We start from the raw sequence: 25760 nt of genomic DNA on the forward strand, positions 1-25760 counted from the left end.
AAGGTTGCTGGTTCAATTCCCAGTCAGGGTACATGGCTGGGTTGCAGCAGGTCAGGTCTCCAGTTGGGGGCGTGTAAGAGGAAACCACTTTATATATCTCTTGCACATTGATGATTCTCCCCCTCTCCCTCCCATGCCCTCTCTCTAAAAATAAATAAAAATAAAATCTTTACAAATAAATCCTTCAATCCTTTCCTTAAAATAACATTAAAAAAACCTATTAAATAAACAGAGAAATTGAGGACATACTTGTCCTTTTCATTTTCTTCATGTTTGGTGAGACTACAGAGCTGAAGAGTATCAAGCTGCTGTGTTACTTCTTCCGCCCAACGACAGTTTACTAGTTCTCGTAGCTGGAGTGGAGCACTGGAGAGAAGATACATACATACATTTTAAATAAAGAATTTGAGATTATTTTCTAGAATAACACATTCTAAAAGCAAATATGTGAGGTGATAGCTCTGTTAATTAACTTGATGGAAGAAAATCCTTTCACAATGTTGTATACATATCAAATTCTAACTTCAAATATCTTACAATTTTTTAAATTACAGTATATCTCAATAAAGCTAGAAAAAAGAAATTATCAATTAAGAAAACACATTCCTCAGAACAGAGCTCACAATCACATTCATGCTATATTACTATTATGATAACAAAGACACAATAAAAAGTATGTACTGTAACTTATTTTTATATCAATGTTAATCATTTTCAAAAAAAAACTAAACAAAAAATACTGACAATTCAGATTACGGATTGAATTCTTAATTCTTTATTCTAAAGCTATACTGTCCAAAATGATAGCCACTAGCCACATGTGACTATTTAAAATTTGTATTAGCCCTGGCCAATGTGGCTCAGTTGGCTGGAGCATCATCCCACAGACTGAAAGGTGGCAGGTTCAATCCCTGGTCAGGGCACGTATGAGAAGGCAACCAACCAACTGATGTTTTTCACATCAACCTTTCCCTCTCTCCTCCTCCCTTCCTTTCTCTAAAAGCAATGAAAAATGCCCTCAAGTAAGGATAACTGAAATATAATAAAATAAAATTCAAATTAAAGTAAAAATAAAATTTCATTAGTTACACCAGATATATCTGAAGCACTCAATTGCCACATGTAGCTAATGAAGTGGATAGTAATGTTACAAAACATTTCCATCATTACAGAGTTCCATTTGATAATGTAGTTCTTAAAAGATAATACGTGAACAAAAATTGGCAAAAGATGTGGAGATAGTTTAAGATAAAAGAAATATAAATGTCTAAAAATATTTCTAAAAATGCTCAGGTTTAATGGTTTTTTAAAAAAACATTAAAAATGAGATACAATTTTTTACTTAGCAGAGTGAAAATAATGACAGATTGCCCTGACTGGTGTGGCTCAATTGGTCAGGCATCATCCCGCAAAGTCAAAGGTCACCAGCCAGTTCGATGCCACTTGGTTGGGTTGCAAGTTCGGACCCCGGTCAGGGCACGTAGGGGAGGAAACTAATCGATGTTTCTCTCTCACACTGATGTTTCTTACCTTCTTTCTCCCTCCCTTTCCCACTCTCTAAAAATGAATAATTTTTAAAAATGTTATAGGCAATAGACAACATTCATGTTAATGTGAGGAAAAGGAACTTTCATATCTTTTATTAGGATGGCAAAATGGTAAAAAAACTATCCTTCAGTGTCGTCTGACATCATTATTTGAAATAATCAGAAGTGAAACAATCTAAATGTCTCTCAATATAAACATAAATAAATGTATGATCACATAACAGATTATTTAAACATTTTTAAAAGATTTTATTTATTCACTTTTAGAGGGAGAGGGAGGGAGGGAGAAAGAGAGGAAAAGAAGCATCAGTGTGTGGTTGCCTCTTGCACACCCCCGACTGGGAACCTGGACCAAAACCCAGACATGTGCTCTGACTGGGCATAGAACCAGCGACCCTCTGGTTTGCAGGTAGACAATCCACTGAACCACACCAGCCAAGGCTATCTAAACATTTTTTCAAATGACACATGTATACCAACAAAGGTACTATTTTTCATTTAAAAAGCAAAAAAGTATTGCATCATTAGTGTTGTAAGAAAAAAACATGTATACGTATCAGTATACACATAGAAAACTGTTTAGAAGAATAGACAGCAAACACAATAGTTTCATCTGAAAGTGTTACTTCATAAAAAGACTAGGAGGGGAGAAAAGAGAGTCAGAAGACTTTTATTTTATACTTATCTATACTATCAAGATTTTTTAAACCAGAAACCTTAAAAAGTAATTTAGAAGAAAAGGGCCCTGGCCAGTGTGGTTCAGTGGACTGAGTGTCAGCCTGCAAGTCAAAAAGTCACCAGTTCAATTCCTGGTGAGGGCACAAGCCTGGGTTGCAGGCCAGGTCCCCAGCTGGGGGCACAACCACATGGATGTTTCTCTCCCTGTCTTCCCCTCTATTTAAAAATAAATAAATAAAATCTTTTTAAAAAAAGGTAAGATAAGAAGTCACACATGATTTTCTATGAGGGGGTAAACAATGTAATGCATTCTACATAATTCTAGGTCAGATAAATTAGTTTGCATTGCTGTATCTAGAAAGATTACTTTTCAGCGGTATTTACAAAGAGGAGAAATGCAGCAGACTGCAGAAAGAATTTCATTAATGCTCTGGCACCCCCCAACTCCACCACCTTATTATTTTCCAAATTCACAAATAATCACAGCAAAACAATTACCGGCAATGAGGACACTGAGCTCTCTGCTCTGTCAGCCAGCGCTGAGGAAGCAAAAAAAAAAAAATTAGATTTTGATTATAGAAACACCATCACTTTAATTTGTACATATTGAATACTTATACACCACATTTAATGAGTTTAACTCTCTAGTGCCTGCATTAATTATATATTTATATTGTAGAAACAGTTAAACAACCCTCTTCTTCTCATTATCATTGTGACCAGGACCAACTTCCAAGGGATAGAACTACATTCTAAAACAGCTGAGAAGCTGTTCTCTCACAGGGAAGGATGCAATCCTAAGAGACTACTCAGATCTCACAGGGAAGATATGCAGAATTTTCACAAAAATAACAATACTTGTCACCATTATCGCCAAACATAATCCACAGGAATGATGTACTTCTAACTAAATCCCAAGGAAGTTTAAGGTACTACTAAATACCTTTTTAGAAAGGCAATCTAATTTTGAAGTACATACATTATATACATATAAATTAGACCTAATATATGAATAAATAATATAGTAAAACCTTCTTATGAGTTCTACAGTTCAATAACTTAATAAACATCTACATTAACTTTGTTTCCTCTTAATTGTAAAACGGTTTTACAAAACCTTTTAATATATAAAACATCTCCACTATATCTCAAATTCTATTAATTTAACAGATTTAACTATTACTGGATAGGGAGCAGTATCACACCACATGCAAAGGAGATGGGAAGTCTGCCCAGTGAAGCTATCACTGAGAACTGAAAGGCAGATAAAGAGCTTCCTGGACAAGAAAAAACTAAAGGAGTTCATCATCACCACACCAAACCATTATTGTAAGAAATGTTAAAGGGACTTATTTAAGGAAAAGAAGATCAAAACTATAAATAGTAAAATGGCAAAAAATATAAATCTACCAACGACTGAATCTAAAGAACAAAGCAAAGAAGAACCGAGACAGAATCATGGATACAAAAAGTGTTTTGATGGTTGCCAGATGAGAGGAGGTGTGGGGGAACGGGTGAAGAGGTGAGGGGATTAAGCAGCACAAATAGGTAGTCACAGAAAAGCCACAGGGATGTTACAGTACAGTTACAGGAAATGCAGTAGCCGAAGAACTTACAGGCATGACTCATGGACATGAACAAAGGTGGGGGGCTGCCTGAGAGGAGTAAAGACAGCTGGGTGGAAAGGGACAAAGGGAGAAAAATTGAGACAGCTGTAACAGCATAATCAATACAATATTTTTTAAAGATTGATTCACTGACTGATTGATTTATGGACATAAGGGAAGGGAGGGAGAAAGAGAGGGGGAAAAACATCAATGTGTGGTGGCCTCTTCCATGACCCCTGTTGGGGACCTGGCCCAAAACCCAGGCATGTGCCCTGATTGGGAATAGAACTGGTGACCTTTCGGTTTGCAGGCCAGCATGCAATACAATGAGCCACACCAGCCACGCCTAACTAAATAAAACCCTAAGAAATAAATAAATAAATAAATAAAATACGGCAATTTTAACACTCTGGGAAAAACAATGTTTCTCCCAAACCAAAACCAAAGGTGTGAACAATATTAATGCACAATATTAAAAAATGTCTTTACAGCATTTCCTCCACATTCAACCAAGTAATTAATTTCTCTCTGTTAAGTAGAAGAATCACAAGCTTCAGACAGATTCTATTCAAACTTCAGTCTGATTCTTTGCTCTGGCACTTACTAACCACAGGACACTACACAAGTGACAGAGCTCAAGCCTCCTTGATTATACACAACCAACTGGAATTTATTACTGAAATTCACAGTTCAACATACAAAAATCATTCAGTGTAATACACCACATAATAAAATGAAGGGAGAGATATTTGATCATCTAAATTGATACAAAAAGGGCCTCTGACTAAATCTAGTATCCTTTCATGATAAAAAATACTCAAGAAATGGAAGGGAACTTTCTCAACTTAATAAGGCCTTTATTTAAAAAAACCCAGAGCAAACATCGTCTTCAATGGTTAAGGATTGAAACCTTTCCCCTTAAGATCAGGGAAAAGACAAGGACACCTGCTTTCAACACTTCTAATCAATATAATACTAAAAATTTCAGCCAGAGCAATTAAGCAAGAAAAATAAAAGAAACTCAAGGGACCCCAAATAGCCAAAACTATGTTGAATTTCCTGATTCAATTTACTGCAAAGCTACAGTAATCGAAACAGTTTTGATACTCACATAAGGAGAGAAACAGAGACCAACAGAGAGCCCAGAAGTAAACACAAAGGCACAAATATTGTACAATTGCACTTATATGAGGTACTTAGACTAATCCAATTCGGAGAGACAAAAAATAGTGGTTACCAGGGGTTGGGAGAGAAGGTATTGGATAGAATAAAAGTAGGCATCCTTGTCTTCTCCCTGAACTTAAGGGGAATATTGACATACCTATGAGAATGGCTAAAATTCAAGACTGAAAACACCAAATGTTGACATTAAGGTGGAAGAACCAGAACTCTCATAAACTGCTGGTGAGAATGTAAAATGACACAACCATTTTAGAAGACAGTCTGACAATTTGTTAAAAAGTCAAACATACAGCCCTGGCTGGTGTAGCTCAGTGGATTGAGCACGGGCCTGTGAACCAAAAGATCGAGGTTCGATTCCCAGTCAGGGTACATGCCTGGGTTGCAGGCCAGTTCCCAGCAGGGGCCAGTTCCCAGCAGGGTACACACGAGAAGCAACCAAACACTGCTATTTCTCTCCCTCTCTCTTTCCCTTCCCTTCTAAAGATGAATAAATAAATAAATAAGTCAAACATACAGCTACCATATGATCTAGACAGTCCATTCCTCATTATTTACCCAAGAGAAATGAAAACTTTAGTCCATTCAAAGACTGGTACATATGTTCATAGCAGTTTTCTATGTAAATGCCAAAAAACTAAAAGCAACCCATGTGTTCCTCAACAAGTGAATGTGAAGAGTATGGTAACTACAGTTTACAATACTATACCAAAGACTTGTAAATTGCTACAAGAACAGATCTTAACAGTCCTCACCACAAGAAAAAATTTTTGTGACTATGTATGGTGACAGATGTTACCTAGACCTAGTGTAATCATCATTTTGCAACATATACAGATCTCAAATGTAGGAATGTGTTGTACACCTGAAACTAATGTAATGTTTTACATGCCAATTATCCCCCATTTAAAACAAGAAAACAAAAACAGGTGAGTGCATAAATGATGGCATATACACACAATGGAATGCTACTACTGACCAATAAAAAGGAATACAAGACAAGCAGAAGGAGGCGTTACCAAAAGGCACAAAGAAATTTTGGAGGAATGCGGGTATTTTCACTATCTCAACTGTGGTGATGCTTTCTCAGGTATACACATTTGCCAAAACTTATCAAACCACACACTTTAAATATGTGCAGTTCATTGCATGTCAATTATATCTAATTTTTAAAAGTCTGCAAAATTAGAAACAAAAGAATGTCAATAATTATAGGCAAACATAAAAGTGCTACTTAGGCTGAAAAAATCAAGAAAACAAAACAAAGTGAGAATTATGGGGACAAAAAAGGGGGTTTAAACACAAAAAAAGAGAAACAATAAGAGAGAATCAACTAAGTGTAGTTAGATAATTAAAGGAGACTGAGCATGAAAACATAAGATAATGTTACCACCTTTGGGGTGTGTGTGTGTGCGCGTGCATGCGTGTGTGCGCGCACACCAGTCCTGGGTAGAGAACTGGAAAGAGAGACCAACTACTAGTGAACTTTGGACACGTTTATTTAAGGGTCTGGACCTTAGCCTGTTTTATTCACTGACACGAGTCCCTGTACTTTCATAGGCAGTTAAATCTCCATGGTCAAATGGACAGAGATGAGAAGAAAGAGAAGGGAAGGCACTGAAATGAACGATATCACAATTGGGGTGCAGTGCCCAGCTTTTCAGGGACTTTGCTCCTGTGATTATCCCTGTCTCTCCAGCATCATTAATTATTCTGTTTACTAGTTCAGTCAAAGCAAGATATAAATCTTCTTGAAAAGGGGGGAAAAATGTTGACTCTCAACATCTCCCTTCTAAACACAGCCTTATTTCTCTCCTTTACTACAAAATTCTGAGTTTTTCATACTTGCTATCTCATTCTCTTCCCACTCTGCCAGCAAGTTTTTATTCCCCATTCCCATTAAAACTACTCATCAAGGTCCACAAATTCTCAAATCCAAAGGTCAATGCCCAGGCCAGAACCATATGACCCAGCTAACCTACTCCTCTTCTAAACATGTTTCTCACTTCAATTCTATGATGCCTCACTCACGGCTCCTTATCATCTGCTGAATCTTCTCCCTCTTCCTGACCTCTACAGGTTGAGCAACACACAGTTCAGACATAAAAATCTCTTTCCACAGGAGGTAATCTGGTGAACTCAACTAACCCCCGGCTTTAAATACTATCTATATACTAACAATTCAAACTCTTTAAAGTCCCCTTCCTCAACTCCAGATTCATATTCCCAACAGTCAAGATCTCTAGTTAAATGTATAACAAACATCCCAAACTTCATATATTTAAAGTTAGTTTTTCTATTTACTGATTTTAGAACAAGAGAAGGGACACAGAGAGAGAGAGAGAAAGAAACACACACCAATTTGTTGTTCCACTTATTTATGCATTCACTGGTTGCTTCTTATATGTGCTCTGGCCACGTACCAAACCTGCAACCTTGGAAAATCGGGACAACGCTCTGACCAACTGAGCTACCTGGCCATGGCATAAACTTCATATATTTAAAAACAAAACTTTTACATCTATAGCCTACTCAAATCTGTTCCTCCCCGAGTTTTTTCTACCTCAGAATGGAATACCATTAATTCATCCAGATGCTATAAAAAACTTTCCTCACATACCATCCGTAAGCTCTACCTTCAAAACATACCCAGAATTGCCTCATTTTTCACCACTCCTACTATCACCACGCTAGTCTAAACCACCATTCACCTTTCACTAATACAGCATGTCATAGCCTAACTGATCTCCTCACTTCCTCTCCCGCCTGCTGACAGTCCACTTTCTACATAGTAACCACAGCAATAGCTTCTAAAACATTTTCTCATTATCATTCAAAAGCTTTCAATGGCTACCATCACACTTATAATAGAATCCAAGGTCTTTACTAAAGCCCTCAACAACATCTCTAAACTCATTTCCTTTTTTTCACTCTTCCTCTGTCTACTTTGCTCCAGCTACGCTGGCTTCTTTGCTATTTCTCAATATACTAAGCACATTTCTTTCTCCAGGACTTTGCCCCTGCCCCTTCTAATTTCTCTGCCTGGATATTTTCTTTCCTTAGATAGTCACGACACTCCCACATTTCATTCTGGTCTCCGCTCAAATGTCACCTCCTCAGAGAGACCTTCCCCGACAACCCTATCTAAAACAGCTACCGACCTGCCTGCGCCCTCCTCAATGTCCCCACTCTAACCCCTTGCTCAGTTTCAATTTTCTTAATAGTGCTCATTGGTATCTAATATATGTATATATATTAGATATATGTATATATATATATACATATATATGTGTATATATATGTATATATATATATATATATATACACACTTAATTTTTTGTCTATATCCAAACTAGTAAGTCAACTCCTTTGGAAGTCAATGCCTAACTTCAAGTAGGCATGCAATTAATATTGAATAAACAAATGAGTAGTCCATTCGAGAATCCAGACAACTCTAGAAAGAAGGATTAGAACCAGATGGTCTGACTACAAGGGTAACATATTCTTGGAATTTATCCTTTGGGCAGTAAATCTCACAGGCGTCTGGAAGGGAAAAACGTGACATCACTGAAAAACAGCAATATGGCAGCATGACACAAAACAGAGCAGAGAAAAGAAAAGATTCAAGACAGAGAGATCAGTGAGAAGACAACTATAATAACCTAAGCACAGGGTGATAATGGCGCCATTTCTCTATTAGGATGGTAATAATAGGAATAGAAAAGTAGGACAGACAAGAGACACCAGGAGATAACTGACAGGACTTCAAAGAGATTTCAAGGTTGACTGGCAGAATAGGACAGAAAGAAGTCAAAGTCAATCAGAGAAAACAACAGGATGAATTTGATCTGGAAAAAAGCTGACGATGCTTGGAAGGACAATCGGATGCAATATTTATAGCTCAATGCTGAAGGAACAGATTTGGAAGCCATATTTACAGAAATGAGAGTTAAACCTGCAACACTGAATCAAATGCCTAAAGTAGATCGAATTTTCCCAGACACCTCAGAGGACAGAATGCCAGCAGCAATATTTAAGAAATATATGCCTCGCTCTGGCTGGTGTGGCTCAGCAGGTTGAGCACCGGACTGCGAACCAAAAGGTCACTGGGTTCACACCCAGTCAGGGCACATGCCTGGGCTGTGGGCCAGGTCCTCACGTGGGGACCTTCATCTGAATCCATATCCAGACTCTATCACTTAATTAACTACAGTGGTAGAGGCCAATGACTTGATTTATCTAGCTTCGGTTACACCATTTATAAAACTTAAATAAATCCTGGCTAGTAGCTAAGTTGGTTAGAGCATTGTCCAGATATAGCAAAGTTGTCAGTTTGATCCCCCCGTCAAGGCACATCCAAGAATCAACCAATGAGGCTCTGGTCAGGTAGCTCAGTTGGTTGGAGCTTTCACCTGGATACACCAAAGGTGTGTTTGATCCGCAGTCAGAGCACATCCAAGAAACCAACCAATGGCCCTGGCTGATGTGGCTCAACAGGTTGGAGCACCATCCTGCACACCGAAAGGTTGTGGGTTCAATCCTGACTGGGGCATATACCTGGGTTGTGGGCTCAATCCCCAAGTGGGGAGCCTACAAGAGGCAAACTAATTGATGTTTTCCTCTCTCTCCCTTCCTCTCTTTCTCAAAGAAATGAAAGACAGTCCTCCAGTGACAGGGTGGGGGGGGGGGGTGAGGAAACAAATTCATGTTTTTCTCTCTCCCCTCTTCCACTCTAAAATCAATAAATAAAAATTAAAAAGATATGCATTAGTTGCTAGTTCAACAATAATGTAACACCTTACAAGAGGATAGTATTTTCAGTTTCTACATTACTTTTAGTTTATCTCACTTAATGCTACCTTCTTATTACCCACCTTCTATAGCTGAGGAAACAAGGTAAAGAAAAACTGAGTCTCAGTTTACAGGTGGGAGAACTAGCGGGGTGTATAACCCAGGTCTTCTGCACATGGTACAGTGGCAAACACCACAGGCTCTCCAGCCACATTTCCTGGGTTCACATCCAGCTCCACTATTTGCCAGCTGTGATTAGAAGCAAATGACTTCTATATTAGAGCGATTACTCTTCACAAAGGAATATTTCTCTCCTTAGGCAGAAATAAGGAACCACAGAGAAACTGAAGAGCATGTTCAGATGCTTTGATTTTCTCAGGAAAGGAAATAGTCTATTAAGTAATATGGACAGGAGAGTTTTCAATGGTGGTCTGCAGAGGCGCTATTGAATCCCCACACATAACCAAAATAAGTTCTAACATGTTAAGCCTCCTTATAATTTTGTTTGAGGAGTTAATCTACATTCAACCTTAAAGTCACTGGATTATTTCCTCCCTAAGGTCTCTTGTAACTGTAAGATTGTGTGATTTTATTCTTTGCCTTTGAACCCATTACCAGCTTTTCTTTTTTTCTTTAATTTTTATTTATCTTTAGAGGGGGAAGGGAAGGCAAGAGTGAGAAAAATATCAATGTATGGTTGCCTCTTGTGCGTCCCCTGCTGGGAACTGGCCTGCAACCCAGGCATGTGCCCTGACTGGGAATCGAACCGAAATTCCCTAGTTCGCAGGCCCGTGCTCAATCCACTGAGCTACACCAGCCAGGGCCCCATTACCAGCTTTTCATTTTTGTCCGAACCACCAAACAAATATAAACTCTCCCTCCTCTGAGCCCCACAGTGTTTTGTTAGTGCTTCTTTATGATGGTGCACATTCTTCAATATAAACACAAAGTCCATTCTCTCAATTAGATTTAAACTCCTTCAGGGCAGGCACTTCATCATTTATCTTCATCTCTCTCCACCTCCAACACAAGGCAGGCCAGCCCTTTGTAAATGACTGGTTAAATGTGCAGTGATTTAATAATGTAAATACACTAAAATTGCAGTGGGCTTTGGTTTCCAGACATTTCATGGCAGTTATCCCTTGATGATTATTCATGCCCACTGTACTAAACAATATACACTAATAGTCTCCCTATTAAGGAATATTTTAAGAAATTTTAAAAAGGCACAAAATTTAAAATAAGAAAAAAATGAAGAAAATGAAAAAAAATACAACTTACCCTGATACAGCTAAAACAACAAAGCTTGGAGCAATGAGGACACAAGCGAGCATCTCGCAACTTCTCCATACAAATGAAACATCGGAAAACCTCAGCAATGCTCTGAAAATAATAAAAGATGTAAAGTCAACCAGATTAGACTACTGAATCAAGAGTAAATGCATGCTTAAAGTAATTCATTCGACAACATCTTAGTTCATATCAGGACTTGGTTAGTCAGGTCCAGGGTATCCAAGAATATCGAAGCTTCACAATGTTTCTATTCTAAGGAAAGGATATGAAATGCAAACACAGATTTTCACACATATATTTTCACTGAAGTGTTAATTATGATGGCAAGAATCTGGCTAGCCCAAATGTCCAAATATTAAATTATCACAGTTAACATAAATTATGATACAATCACTGCAAATATCTCTTGAATTATTTAATGACAAAGAGGGGGAAAAAGCCTGATTTTAACAATAAGAAAAAAAGGCAGACTCTATGATTAAAGGAACAATATGAACTTTTTACTTTTTCTGCAATTTCCCCAAGGAGGATAAATTTTTATAATTTTTTAAAAGTTTTTAAAAGAGATACATTCTAATAGCAGTGTACTTTGATCAAGAAAGAAACGAACTCAGAATCCAGAAACCCAAACTTCTGCCCGGACACTGCAACCAAGTACTTCTTTGAGCCTGAGATTCTGCTGCTATAGAGAATTTTGATGGCCATTCTACCATGTTTTAGGAAGAAAAAAAGATCATATAAATAGAAGAAACAGTACTTTTCTTTGCATGAAGCCTCCTATGCATTAATTTAGGAAGTAACTGGCAAGAAAACATATACTTAAATATAGGTTATGAAATATCTTAAGTTTATTATTAGGGTACTCACATTTATTTTTACTCCATTGCAGGAGAATTAAACTCTCCTAAAACCAAGGTAAAGTTATCGAACCTTTATAATACCTTCACATGAAGAATTACGAGGAAAATTACTCAAATCTAATCCTGATTCTGCAGAGCCAGAAAGAACCTGTTAGGTGCAGACATGGCGGTGGGAGGGGGGGGCGAGGTGGGGGTGGACAGTAAGACCATTGGGTGGACTAGTTTCAAGTAGAGTGCTCTGTACCATCGCTGCCCTTATTAAAAAGCAAAGACCTATTTAATATTTGGAAGGTTCAAAACTAGACATTATACAATTATGCCAATAACCAATCTTATTTCTTTATGTTCCTGGCCTTTATGTAAATACCCCAACCATTTTAAATCACAGCTTCCAAGTGTCAGATATAAAAAGAATAGGTTGCCTAAGATAGTAAGAATATATATCCTCATTCACAGGAAGGGCAAAAGTTTACAAAATGTACCGCTGGGAGGAATGGTTATCCACTCGGAAAGAGATCTGGGTCCGCGCAGGAACTCGCAAGAACTGGTAGGGCACGTCCATCTAATGAATTTGCAGTTTTGCTGTGCACAGGCTGTTCGCAAAAACCCTGTGGGGACTGAGTACCCGCGGAGACAACCTGAAAACCCCAGGATACGCACCACCTGACTGCGGGAACGGTCAGAGCACAGGGACCAGAGGGCTGCAGAGGAAGCACGGCGTGCTTCGCACCTGGCCAACCCTCTCCACAGCGCAGCGGCGGAGTAGGGTCTCTAACCGAGACAGGACTAAAGAGCACTCAGCGGGTGGCCGGGGGCGGGGGAGTAAGTAACCACCAATCTCTGCAAGCCCCCCTCACCTCCACACTCTGTTCATCCATTGCCTCCGAATCCCGGCGGGGCCCTCGGCGACCAACGGAGTCCGTGGTCTGACCTAGTAGGTGACGGCCCGAGGTCGTCAATTCAAATTGCCGCGGAGAACCCGGCGCCCACGTTAGAAGGTTCCAACGACCGCCCCACTAGCGCGCCCCATCGCTTCGGCGCCAGCTACCCCCACTTCGCCATTTTTATCCGCGTGCCCGCCCTAGGGCGCAGTGGGAGGGCGAGCGGTGGCCGCAGCTCCTTCCTCCCGGTTCAGCCGCCGAGGACCACGAGGTAGCTTTGGCCCACGTGACGCGAGCCTGCGGGCGCGCGCGTATCGAACCGCTGCAGAAACACCGGCGGCACTGGTCTCCAGCAAAGAATTCCCTGCACTGGTCTCCTGCAGGGAATTCACAAACACCAACGGTAACCAGGGCAGCTGGAGGCGCGGTGCGCATGCGCGCAGGACGCAGCGTTAGGGGAGCGGAGCGGAGAGGCGGGCACCTAGTTCCCGCGGGGCGGGGTCGCACACGAGATTTGGCGGTTTGCTACAGCAGGTTGCGTTACTTAGACTCCGGGATGAAACAGGCAGCAGGGAGCGTGGCGATTGGGAGTGTCTTACCCCTCGTGGTAGGGGCGGTGCCCCACCCATCTCAAACTTGCGCGCCAAAGAGCGGAGTCACCTGGGATGCTTCTGGGCAACGCAAACTCCAGAGCCACTCCCTTAGGTATTCGGTCTCCGTGATTCTGGAGGCTTGGGCTACACCAAATCCGCGTTTTTAACAACCACTCTCGGGGATTTGGGCAGCAAGTGGCTTATGGCCCGCACTTTGTGAAACCGTGGTGCAGAGGTTTCCTGGCTCGTGGTTACTTTCTCTGGGAGGAAGCCCAGAGTCTCAGGTTTTTAAGGCTTCCGCCCCGCCCATCGAAGCTAAGCTCCGGACTGAATCCTAGAGTGGTGTAGTTTCTATCTTCAGGGGTGGTTCAACAAGACCACAGATTGTGTAGACTTTAAATCCACGCCGCGTAGCCTGCATTTCTTGCCGCTTGAGGTGCACTGTCGCCATGAGACTGCACCAAGTGCAAATGGGTATCAGCTGTAACCAGCTGTATTGGCAGCTGCTTTCTACAATTTTCTAGCATAGATGTTTATTGCAGGAATTGAAGGTGTGAGACTAGGACGTGCATCAAATTGTTATCTTTCCGTGTATAATGTGTACTCTTGCCCAAACTTTTGGGGGAAAAAAATAAGAATGCACATTATGCATTCTTATTATGCATGTTATGCATACTAATTACGTATATGTTTTTAATTTTTATTTATGCTCATGCATTAAAAGTGTACTTCTAGAAAGCAATAACGACATCTGTACACAAAATAATACCCTGGAATGTGACAATCAGTTTTGTTTCTAAATATAAATAAATGAAAGTTTCCCTGAAAGTTTGGATCAAAAACGGTGTGCATTATGTATAGGAGCACATTATACACGGCAAAATACGGTAATTCGAATTTAATTTTTTTCCTTTCTGGTTTGTTAACAAACAGCTATTACACTTAGCCCGGGTAAGTGTACACTAGAATGCACATGATCAACAATAACCGTGAAAGTTCTTGAATTTCAAAGCATTAATTTTTTAAAAGATTTTATTAATTCATTTTCAGAGTGAGGGGAAGGGAAAAAGAGAGGAAGAGAAACTTCCACAGGCTGCCTCTTGACCACCCCCAACCAGGAACCTGGCCCAATACCCAAGCAAGCACCCTGACCAGAATCTGAACCTGCAACCTTCCAGTTTGGGGAACAACGCCCAAAACTGGAAGCACTGAGCCACACCAGTCAGGGAGCATTCGGACTTTCTTATAAGTAGTAGGCAAAACCAATTTTTTAAAAAACTTCGTGAGCCATGGTCAAAGATATTTTAGGAAGATTAAGCTGTGACTGAAAAATTCTTTTGCAAAAATTATGTACAGAAACATCCTTAATATCAATTGCCTGAGTACTGAATAAAATTACTGTCTGTTACAAAGGTGTGACGTATTTTTCTGTAATTTTAAAAAAAGCACTTTTTGTTCTTGAAATGTTTAAACAAGACAGGACAATTTTAACTGTAGCTACCCTCCCAACCCTGTTTTCTCAGCTATTGTAAGTTGGTCAGTGGACAAATACATTCTCATAACAAACTTTAAAATTTATATTAAAGTATAAGTCTATAACCTGCACACCCAACATTTGATGCATTTTCCTAGTCCTTTCAATGCCTCATTTTTATTACATGTATAGAAAGATCATTTATCTTTCATTTTTATCTTTCAAAACCCAATAGCATCTCATTGTGCTTCCAACCCTCCAGGCACATAAAAATTAAGTGATTTGCTCAGGGTCACACATCTGAAATTTAAACCTGCTATTTACATCTCAGATAGGATGTCAAAGCCCAAGGCTGCAGTATCTGCTTCCCCTTTCCCATTCAGCATTTCCCAGAACTTTAACAGCAATAATTCATAGACAACTCTGACCTCTTACTGCATAGATACACATAGATTTACTTTATCTGCCTTTTAACCAGATGTGTGTATTGCTATTATAAATACCTGCGATTAACATTTGTATCAAGATCTACCCCTACTATGGACAATTGCCTTATTGTCAAATTATTTTAAAAAATAAGGAGCCCTGACTGGTGTTGGTTGGGCATCATTCTTCAATAGGAAGGGAGGCCACTTCGACTCCTGGTCAGGGTACACATCTGGGTTGTGGGTTCAAGTCCCTGGTCAGGGCATGTGCACGAGGCAATCAATTGATGTTTCCCTCCCTCCCCTCTCTCTAAATATAAATAAATAAATAAATAAATAAATAAGGAAATACACACACACAAAACTGGCAAGTAGGAGTCGCCAGTACTCTTGATTTCATTTCTTAGCTTTCACTTAAAATGAACAATTACAGTAATATAGGCTGAAGGAGAACAAAGGTCATATTGAAATACAATAGGAACAGCTTAAAAGAGCATTTGAAAGCAGAACTCATGCTGCTCAACATTAGCAAACAGAAGGAACAGGACAAAAATAAAAGTGAGACTCTCACAGAAAAACTAGCTTATTACAAAAGTTAGGTTTTATGGGAGACTAGGTCACATAGCAGTCTCACTGACAATGTGACCACATCTTCAATAAAAATTTTCAAAAATAAAAAATTCTATAATATACATAATATACAACAATACAAATATTTTTCTATCTTTTAAATCATGCTTATTCATATTTGATTGACCGATAGTACATAAACATTCTTTTATGATAGGCCAGCATATCGGTGTTACCCTGATTATACAAACACAGATGCAAAATAGTGTTAACACTTTCCTTTGTGAAATTGCAAAACTAAGTGTGTGTACATACGTATATTGTTTAAATCTCTTTATTCCCATTCCATCCTTTTGGCTGAAATTTAATATCTGCCCTTCTTAGGCAGATATTAATCTTAAGAGAAGAGATTCCCTTCTCTTGTGAAAGGTATCAGTTTCTAGTCACCCAGGCCAACTCTTCTCCTTAACCATACCCCCCTCCTCTGGTGACCAAGTGTTAACAAGACACCTTCCTAAATCTCTCTGGAACTGATCTCTTCTCTGTTAGAGTTCCCCTTTGCAAGTCCATTCTTCATAAGTCTGACGTGTGAGATTTTAATTGTTGTACCGCAGTTTTCTCTTCTTCGGTCAATGGTGACAGCTAGAAAACAAATAACAGAGTCTTTATTTCAAAAACCTTTGAAGGCTGCAAACATACTTTAATTTTAAAAACCCTTTACAAACTGTTAATTGTTAACTTCTTTTTTAAATATATTTTATTGATTATGCTATTACAGTTGTCCCATTTTCCCCTCACTCCCGTCCCACCCACATTGCCTCCCTTTAGTTCATGTCTGTGTGTCATACACATAAGTTCTTTGGCTTCTACATTTCCCATACTATTCTTAACCTCCCCCTGTCTATTTTCTACCTACTATCTACTTACTCTCTGTACCTTTTCCCCCTCCCACTCCCCTGCTGATAATCCTCCATGTGACTTCCATTTCTGTGGTTCTGTTCCTGTTCTAATTGTTTGCTTAGTTTGTATTTGTTTTAGGTCTGGTTGTTAATAATTGTGAGTTTGCTGTCATTTTACTGTACACACTTTTTATCTTCCTTTTCTTAGAAAAATCCCTTTAACATTTCATATAATAAGGGCTTGGTCATGATGAACTCCTTTACCTTGACCTTGTCCGAGAAGCACTTTATTTGCCCTTCCATTCTAAGTGAAAGCTTTGCTGGATAAAGCAGTCTTGGATGTAGGTCCTTGCCTTTCATGACTTGGAATACTTACAGCCCCTTCTTGCCTGCAAGGTCTCCTTTAAGAAATCAGCTGACAGTCTTATGGGCATTCCTTTGTAGGTGACTCTCTCCTTTTGTCTTGCTGCTTTTAAGATTCTCTCCCAACCTTTAATCTTGGAAAATGTAATTATGATGTGCCTTGGTGTGTTCCTTCTTGGGTCCAACTTCTTTGGCACTCTCTGAACTTCCTGGACTACCTGGAAGTCTATTTCCTTTGCCAGATTGAGGAAGTTCTCCTTTATTATTTGTTCAAATAAGTTTTCCACTTGTAGCTGTTCCTCTTCCCCTTTTGGTACCACTATAATTCGGATGTTGGAACGTTTAAAGATGTCCTGGAGGTTCCTAAGCCTCTCCTCATTTTTTTGAATTCTTGTTTCTTCATTCCTTTCTGGGGGGATGTTTTGTTCTTCCATCTGGTCCACTCCCTTGATTTGAGTCCCAGTTTCCTTCCCCCCACTATTGGTTCCCTGTGCATTTTCCTTTATTTCACTTAGCGTAGCCTTCATTTTTTCATGTAATTTGCGACCAAATTCAACCAATTCTGTGAGCATCCTGACCAGTATTTTGAACTGTGCATCTGATAGACTGGCTACATCTCATCGCTTAGTTGTATTTTTTCTGGAGGTTTGATCTGTTCTTTCGTTTGGGCCATTTTTTTTTTTTTGTCTCAGTGCGCCTGTTATGTGTAGTAAGGGGCAGAGCCTTAGGTATTGACCCAGGCAGAGTAACCCACGTCACTGGGTTGTGATGCTGTATGTGGAGAAGGGGTCCAAGAGGGAACAATGGTGCTTGCTCCACTCTCTGCCAGATTTCAGTCACTTCCCCTGCTTCCCGCAAGCAAATTGGGCCCTTCTGGTGCTGGTTCCCGGGTGAGTGGGCTTGTATACTTTCTAGGACCCTGTGGGTCTATCCAAGGAGGTCTCCTGTGAGGCTGGGAGTTTCTCCCAGCACCTCAACCCCCACAGGTGTTTTCAGTTGGTGTTTTTGAGGCTTTAGTTCCCCGACCTGGGACCCTGGGTTGTGTGGTCTGTCTCACTCCCCAGTTTCACCTGGTTTATCTGCACACGAATGTGAAACCACCCGGTCCACCGCCCACTTTGTAGGCCACGCCCCTCCACAACCCACTGCCTTGGTGGGTCCACAAGCCACTGCCTTGCCACCACCCAGCTACCTGACTCTGCCCCTCCTATCAGTCTGGATAAATGTGTCTTCTTTAACTCCTTGGTTGTCAGACTTCCATACAGTTCAATGTCCTGTCAGTTCTGGTTGGTTTTTTTATTTTAAATTATTGTTGTCCTTCTTTGGCTGTGCAGGGAGGCACTATCTACCTACGTCTCCATCTTGGCCAGAAGTCCTAATTGTTAACTTCTTTATCACACCAATAAATGTATTTCCATAAGCTCATATCATGTATGTGATCACAAATTTAGAAAAGCAGAAAAAATAGATTATTTGGCTATCTATATACAAAGTACTTTGATGTTTGAACTTCCAAAGAACTTGTAATTAAGTTGAAGAAAGAAGACCAGGAAACCAAACAATTTAAGGACTGTAATTTAACAGAACCAAAGAAGTCACATTTGCATGCCACATTGTAAAAGTATTTTGATAAAGAAATAGGAACAAAAATAAACTAGAAGTTTCCTCAGAAGTAGAAACTTTGGGCTAAATTAAGATGCTTTGAGCTGCAAGTAACAGAAATACATTTCAAAATGGGTAAATGATAAGAAAATAATTATCTTTGCAAAATAAATACAGAAGGGGACAGACTTCAGGGCTGGTTTTTTCAGCAGCTTAGGAATATCAACTCTTTTTTCATGGTTCTTATATCCTTGATGGTGGCTTTATCCTCGAGCTGACAGGAAATTAGATCTAGCAGTGCTGGGCATTATACCTACATAAAATGTTTAGAAGAAAAGTTTTCTCTTCCCAGGACCCTCTAAGCAGCAAGGAAACTCTTCCTCACTTCCCACTTCCAGACTGCTCCTCCTCACAAGTCATTTCAGCTAAAAACCCATTCCTGAATCAAGTTTAGTTAAAGAAAAATCCATTCCCCTTGCCAGTCAGGCACACACTGATGCTGAGGATAGTGCTGACTTTATTTACCTCAGGCCTGAGGCTGTGTGGAATAGTGCACACTTCAAGAAAATCAGTACTCTGTAAGGCGGGAAGGAAGAACAGATGTGGAGAAAACAACCAGCAAACAGTTTTCACAAAAGCAGGTAGGAGCAAAAGCAAAGGGAAAAAGAGAAGCTTAAGGGCACTGGTAAAGGATTGTCACACAGCACCAGCAAACAGGCTGGCTGAAACAAAGTATTCTATGGGGAAATAATTGGAGGTAGAACCTAAAGATTCACTCGAATAGTTGCGAATCTGCCTAAATATATACAGTAGTCCCAACATAATTGATGCCTGAAACTAGCGATAGTTCTGAACCCTATATATGCTATGTTATTTCCTATAAATATATATCTATGATAAAGCTTAATTTGTAAATAAGGCACAGTAAGAAATTAACAATAATCAATAATGAAATAGAAAAATTATAACAATGTACTGTAATAAAAGTTGTATGAATGTGGTCTATCTCAAACTATCTTATTGTAATTATATTCACTCCTTGCACTTAAATAAGAAGCACTTTACGGCTTCTCTCTGGCATGTCCAACTTGCCAGCATCACTACTCCGGCATTAAGTATTATAAAATAAGGGTGACTTAAACACAAGGATTGCCAGCCTGGGACACTCAGTCTGACAACTGAGACAGCTAAAAAGGGACTAATAGATGGGCAAATAGCATGTAGAGTGTGGATAGGCTATGGTTTCCATCCCTGGGCAAAGTAGAATGGGACTGCTCAAGATTTCATCACACTAGTCAGAACAGCTTGATATTTAAAATCTATGAGTTGTTTATTTCTGGAATTTTCCACTCGATATTTTTGGACCACAGGTAACAAACTGGGGAAAGCAAAACTGTGGATAAGGGGACTACTTTAGGCCATCTCCACAGACACTGCCAAATCTAGAACACCCCTTATAACTACAGAATTAGAATCTCTAGGGCAGTGTTGTCCCACAGAACTGTCTGTGATACTGGAATATTCCATATCTGCCCTGTCCTATTCAGTAGATAATGAACTGAATTTTTCACTTTATTTAATTAATTTTAATTTATACAGCCACATTTGGCTATCGAATGGCCCAGTTAGTTTCCCTGATAAAGCCAACATTTGCCCCAAATTCGCATGGACTAAATGAAAAACAGTCATACACCTTACTGTAACCGAAATAGTTAAGGGAATTTCCCTATCTCAAAAATAGGAAAATAGTATTATTATGGCAGGACTTTGCTCTCACGAGTCCATGTTCCTCTTTCTGATCACTGTTCAAGAGATTTCAAACCATCTATTTAATAAATCTTCAAAGAATGTTTCTAGGAATTAACCAGTTTAAGATTTTTAGAAATTTTTCTTCTTGAGCACAAATGTTTTGCAGCATCAGTGGAATACCACAAAACTTTTAATGGTTTTTTTATTTTCTATTTATTGCAATTTTTGTCTTGGGGGGGTTGCTTTCCTATTTTTTATTTTAGTACAAGTTTAATCTTAGTGTGTTTGGTGGTCACTTTCATAATTTTTTAAACCTCATATACATATTTAAACCTCAAGGACTTAATACCAACTAAAAACATAAAATTAATATGTATTCCCTTCTACCTCTGCTGTTCCTATCTCCCTATTTATAATTTAATATTATTAATTCAAGTGCTCTTTTTGAATATTATCAATTCAAATATATTTTCTATCCTTCCAAATGAAAAACCTAGATAAATGTTATAGCCTTGATTTTGTTTATAAACAACTTTTTTAAATTTATTTTTTATTGATTTTAGAGAGGTGAAGGAAAAGAGAAACATAAATTTGTTGCTACACTTTTTCATTCATTCATTGGTTGATTCTTGTATGTGCCTTGGCCGAGAATCAAACTAGCAATCTTGGCACATTGGGACAATTCTCTAACCAACTGACCTACGCGGCCAGGGCTAGATAACTTTCTGTTGTTTATGAACAAAACAGCATTTGCCTTAAGTATGCTTATCCCTTTCTCATTCTTCATGTTCCCAAAATAATTTTAAAGGCCCTCTTGGCTATTTTAAATTTCAGAAACCTCAGCTCACTCTGGCCTTTGGCTTCTTGACTTTTCTCATAGTTCTGTCCCTGTCACTGATATACCTCTTTTTATACTTGAAATTCCTTTACAAGGTCTGCCTTGCATGTCCTTTAAACTGTGGGCTCATAGAACTATTTTTGGTTATACAACTCTCTACAGATGCCATTCCCTTTTCTTCCATATTTCGATTGCAACAATTTTCTCTGCACTTTCTACTACTGCCTCATTTTTAAACTAGTAACTACAAGACCCAGTTATCCAACATTTCCCAATTTGGCCAGCACTGATTCTAAAATACGATCTCCTTTTTCAAACTTTATAACTATCATCAAGTCACCTTTCCTTGTTTGTCATTGCCTGATCCAAAGTGAAACTCCCTTAGCTTTCTACCTTTCGTATAATTATTGCTCATTTTAGATTCTACTTCTTTTAACTGAATGAAGACCTTTACAGATATTCAGGTGATTGAAATCCCCTGTCACTATCTAACTGTTTTTCTGGACCACTTTGTAATCTCAGTCAGAAATATACCATCTCTTCATTGGATCACGTGTGAAGAATTTTTAGGAAATATTCAGAATATCATTTTTCTACTCTTTGTTCACCCACTCAAATTTATTCTGTGCTTCAATAAATGTGTGGATATATATATATATATTTGTGTGTGTGTGTATAAAGATATGTCAGGACTACACTTAATCTTTCTTCGAGATGCCCTTAGAACAAGTGTATGTGCTTCTATTGTCAGGCTCCAAACATACACAATAAAGAATATGTGCTTTGAGTTGTACATATGAAAAGTTATATTCATATTTTTTCACATTCTATGTATTAGCACGTGATACCACTCTCACTGTTGTTTTTTTCTTTTTAAATTTCTATTTATTGATTTTAGATAGAGGGAGGGAGGGGCGGGGGAAAGACAGAGGGAGAGAGAGATTGATTCATTATTCCACTCACTCATGCACTCACTGGCTGATTCTTGTATGTGCCCTGACAGGGGATAGAACCTGCAACTTTGGGGCATTGGGACAACGCTTCAACCAGCTGTGCTACCCACCCAGCCAGGGTCACCTTTACTGTTTTAAATTTTTACTCCTGTTCCCTCTGTGCCCTTTTTAATTGGGAGCCATTTTTTTGTCTCTTTATTTCAAAAACCTTTGAAGGTTTCAAGGCTGCAATATCTGCTTCCCCTTTCCCATTCATCATTTCCCAGAACTTTAACAGCAATAATTTATAGACAATAAAAGTCTATAAATTATAAGTCTGAGATTATAAATTATAATTATAATCTGACTTATATTTACTTTAATTACTTTATAAATAAAGTAATTTATTTATATCTCAGACTTATATGTACTATAATTACTTTATAAATTTTCCCTCCTCCACTATTCATCTCCCCATGACATAACAGAAGCATCTAAGGTATAATTTTATCTTTTTAAACCAGGTATTATCTTCACTGGCAATATAAAGAATTCTTCATAAAACTGACCTGAGTAATCAACCTCTGAGATTTACTCTACCTACAAGCCCATATGTCAAGTATCTTACAACGTAATTTAGTTCAGAGTTGGCAAACAAACACTGTGATACTGCCCCTACTAGCACGCCCACAGCAGATAGGTTTTGTGCCACGCCGAGGCAGCCACTGAATATAGCACACTAAGCGGCGATTATCAGTGAATTGACTGTAGTTGGCACCTGAGACAAAACATGTGGGCCATCTTTTGTCCAGATAATTAAGCCCTACTCTATAATTCCATTTACATATAGTCTATCTTTTCTTTCGAAAGCTCCTAACTTTGCCATTATAGTAAATAAAAACACTACCAAATCCTTCAGTTGACCGTTCAAGATTTTAGTATCTAGGTCAGTAGCTCACATTCCTCTTTTTTACTGACATATCTCAAGAGTTTTATAAATCAGTGATAGAGGCTCACAATTGTAAGGAATTTTACACTAAATGAGGAGAGGAGGATGGGGAATGGAGGGAGAGAAAAAGGCCAGGCCGATCGATCTAAGCTCACCAAGCCAACTGAAGGAATAGGGAACTAACAAAAATCACTCTTATAGATGCTTTCCAGATTTCTCACTAGTTCTTATGGAATCAACAGAGCTGGTAGATTTAAGAACTATTACTTCCTTTTCTGCCATGGCTACATAATCAAAAATAGCATACCTCCTCACCAACCATGCCATGTCCCCACACTCATTTTAGAGTAAAAGGAGATAATAAATTACAAGGGAATCAAGAAAATCTCATTTCTATCACCAGTTCAAACTAACTGATGAATTTTAAAATGAAAGTTACTGAGGATTCATCTTTCAAAGCAACAAAATGCCAACTGAAAGCATTACCTCCAGGTCTGTTTGCTTTTGTAGTTCTTGTAGCATGGCCGTCGTCTTACTGAAAGTAGCACCAATGCGGCTCTTAGTCTCCTTCTGCTCAGCAGCGATGGGCTTAATGCGTGCATGCAAAGTTTGATATCGAGACTTTATTGCTGACAATTCCTGTAAGAGTATAACTGGATTTTTCTACAACAGGAAAAAAAATAATATTTATTAAATTGTGGAAATAAAAAACTAAGTTTCTTTTAAAATTGAAATACATACAACACATTCTACCATCCACTTAGCCAAACACTGTATTTTATTATGCAGCTGTGTGACAAGAGTGGGGAAGGGGACAAAAGAGGGAAGTAGAAGACCTAAATTCTATCTGCAAGGATTTTAAAGCCTAGGTACACAAGTACAGCACAGGGAATAGTCAATAATATTGTAATAACTGTACATGGTGTCGGGGGTGGGGTACTAGAATTATTGCAAATTATATAATTGTCTAACCACTACATTGTACACTTGAAACTAATATAAAATAATACCGAATGTCAACTATAAGTGAAAAATAAAAATTAAAAAAAACACCTATGTATAGAAATAGCCCAGAAAAAGCACTATTAAACAGCAAATAAGTTCACTTTAAATGCGTAATATTTGATACATAGATCACAACAGTTAGTTACATACTATTTCTAAAATACAATTCTAAATGCTATTCAGAAGATGATTAAAGGACTATATTAATTTGTTGTTAGAGAATAAGACAACTTGAAACCACTTACAAAACTATTAAGCATACTGCCATGGGGCTAAAGTGTATATAAATGGCAATTCATTGACTTCACTATATAAAATTCATGACAACTCAAGCAACTATATTTATATATTAAATTGGTTTTTCAAATTCTTTTTGGAATATAACCACTATTCCATAAAACATATTTCATTTTAACTGGGTCCTCTCTGCTATAATTTCTTTCATTCCCTAATAGTTCCTTAGCAAACCCTTCAAAACTAGCTATCCCAAACTTTCTCTACTCCATCAATTTCCATCTACTCCTTTCTGCCCTTGGACCTTACCAACTACTTTACTGAGAAGGCAGAAAACATCTAGTACAAACTCCACCTTCCTGGCACTGGATCCCAAAATGAAAACATCTATGGACATTCTCATCCATATTCAACCCCCTAACACTACCGCTATTATTGTTGTTTCTTCTCATATCCTCCATAATCTTAACTTTCCTATTATTTCAATACCCTTTGTAGAGACTTCAAATATAAACAAATCTCCCCAACACTGAGGGAAAAATTAACTCCTTCTCTTGACTCTGTTGTCACTTCAAAACCAGTTTCATTTTTCTCACTCCATTTGCCACTAACCTTTGAGGTCCTATAATATAAATCCTCAGTTTAACATACCCATAGACTACTATTCTTTGCCAAATTATTTTAAATAATTTAAAGCTCAGGCTTGCCCTATAGAATAAAATTTTAATAACCCTCTTCCTTTTTAAGTTTTTCAAATTAGTTTTTATTGATCAATTTTTAGATAGAGGAAGAGGGGGTGAGAAAGAGAAACGTCAATTTGTTCTTCCCTTTATTTATGCATTCATTGGTCAATGAATGAATGTGCCCTGACCTGGGATTAAACCCACAATCTTGGCATATTAAGACAATGCTCTAACCAACTGAGCTCCCTGGCCAGGGCCTTAAAATGAAGTCGTGATTTCCATAAAACTGTATCATCTTGATTACCTTCCTACTCTTCATATATCTCCTTCATAGACTCTATATCATGGCTATAGGCAGAGACTCAGTTCATGGCCTTCTATCCCCTTCTTCCTTGGAGATTTTTCTGTAAGCTTTTGATGATGGAAATAGTAAAAAAAAAATAATAAAGTTAAAACAAAATAAATTCCAGGGACTTCCACCAAGATGGAGGCGTAGGTGGAAACACTGTGCTTTCTCCCACAACCAAGTTTGAATACAACAAAGGTTTGGTAAACAAAGACGCAGCCAAAGAACACAAAATTAAACTCTACGGAAGTCCGACAACAAA

At 38.5% G+C, this 25760-nt stretch overlaps 2 protein-coding genes across 4 annotated transcripts in view; both read right to left on the reverse strand.

Annotated features, from left to right (window-relative positions):
• The window catches only part of TRIM37 (tripartite motif containing 37), a 101594-nt gene extending 88343 nt beyond the window's left edge, over positions 1-13251 (reverse strand). For 2 of the 3 annotated variants that reach the window (XM_037070034.1, XM_037070033.1), the window contains exons 1-4: positions 12813-13251; positions 11084-11185; positions 2724-2764; positions 250-366 (exon numbers count right to left, since the gene is read on the reverse strand). In XM_037070034.1, coding sequence (XP_036925929.1) covers positions 250-366; positions 2724-2764; positions 11084-11185; positions 12813-12833 — 281 coding nt within the window. In that variant the 5' untranslated portion in view covers positions 12834-13251. Of the gene's footprint in view, positions 1-249; positions 367-2723; positions 2765-11083; positions 11186-12437; positions 12556-12812 lie in introns of those variants that run through there. The other variant, XM_037070035.1, reaches the window with a different exon arrangement.
• A 2426-nt stretch (positions 13252-15677) lies between these two features.
• The window catches only part of SKA2 (spindle and kinetochore associated complex subunit 2), a 29719-nt gene continuing 19636 nt past the window's right edge, over positions 15678-25760 (reverse strand). The window contains exons 3-4 of the mRNA XM_037070117.1: positions 23717-23893; positions 15678-16540 (exon numbers count right to left, since the gene is read on the reverse strand). Coding sequence (XP_036926012.1) covers positions 16472-16540; positions 23717-23893 — 246 coding nt within the window. The 3' untranslated portion in view covers positions 15678-16471. The remainder of the gene's footprint in view (positions 16541-23716; positions 23894-25760) is intronic.

This window comes from Sturnira hondurensis, unplaced genomic scaffold (assembly GCF_014824575.4).
Source record: "Sturnira hondurensis isolate 20B ecotype Veracruz unplaced genomic scaffold, ASM1482457v3 Scaffold0018728, whole genome shotgun sequence".
In the NCBI taxonomy this organism is placed as follows: domain Eukaryota; kingdom Metazoa; phylum Chordata; class Mammalia; order Chiroptera; family Phyllostomidae; genus Sturnira; species Sturnira hondurensis.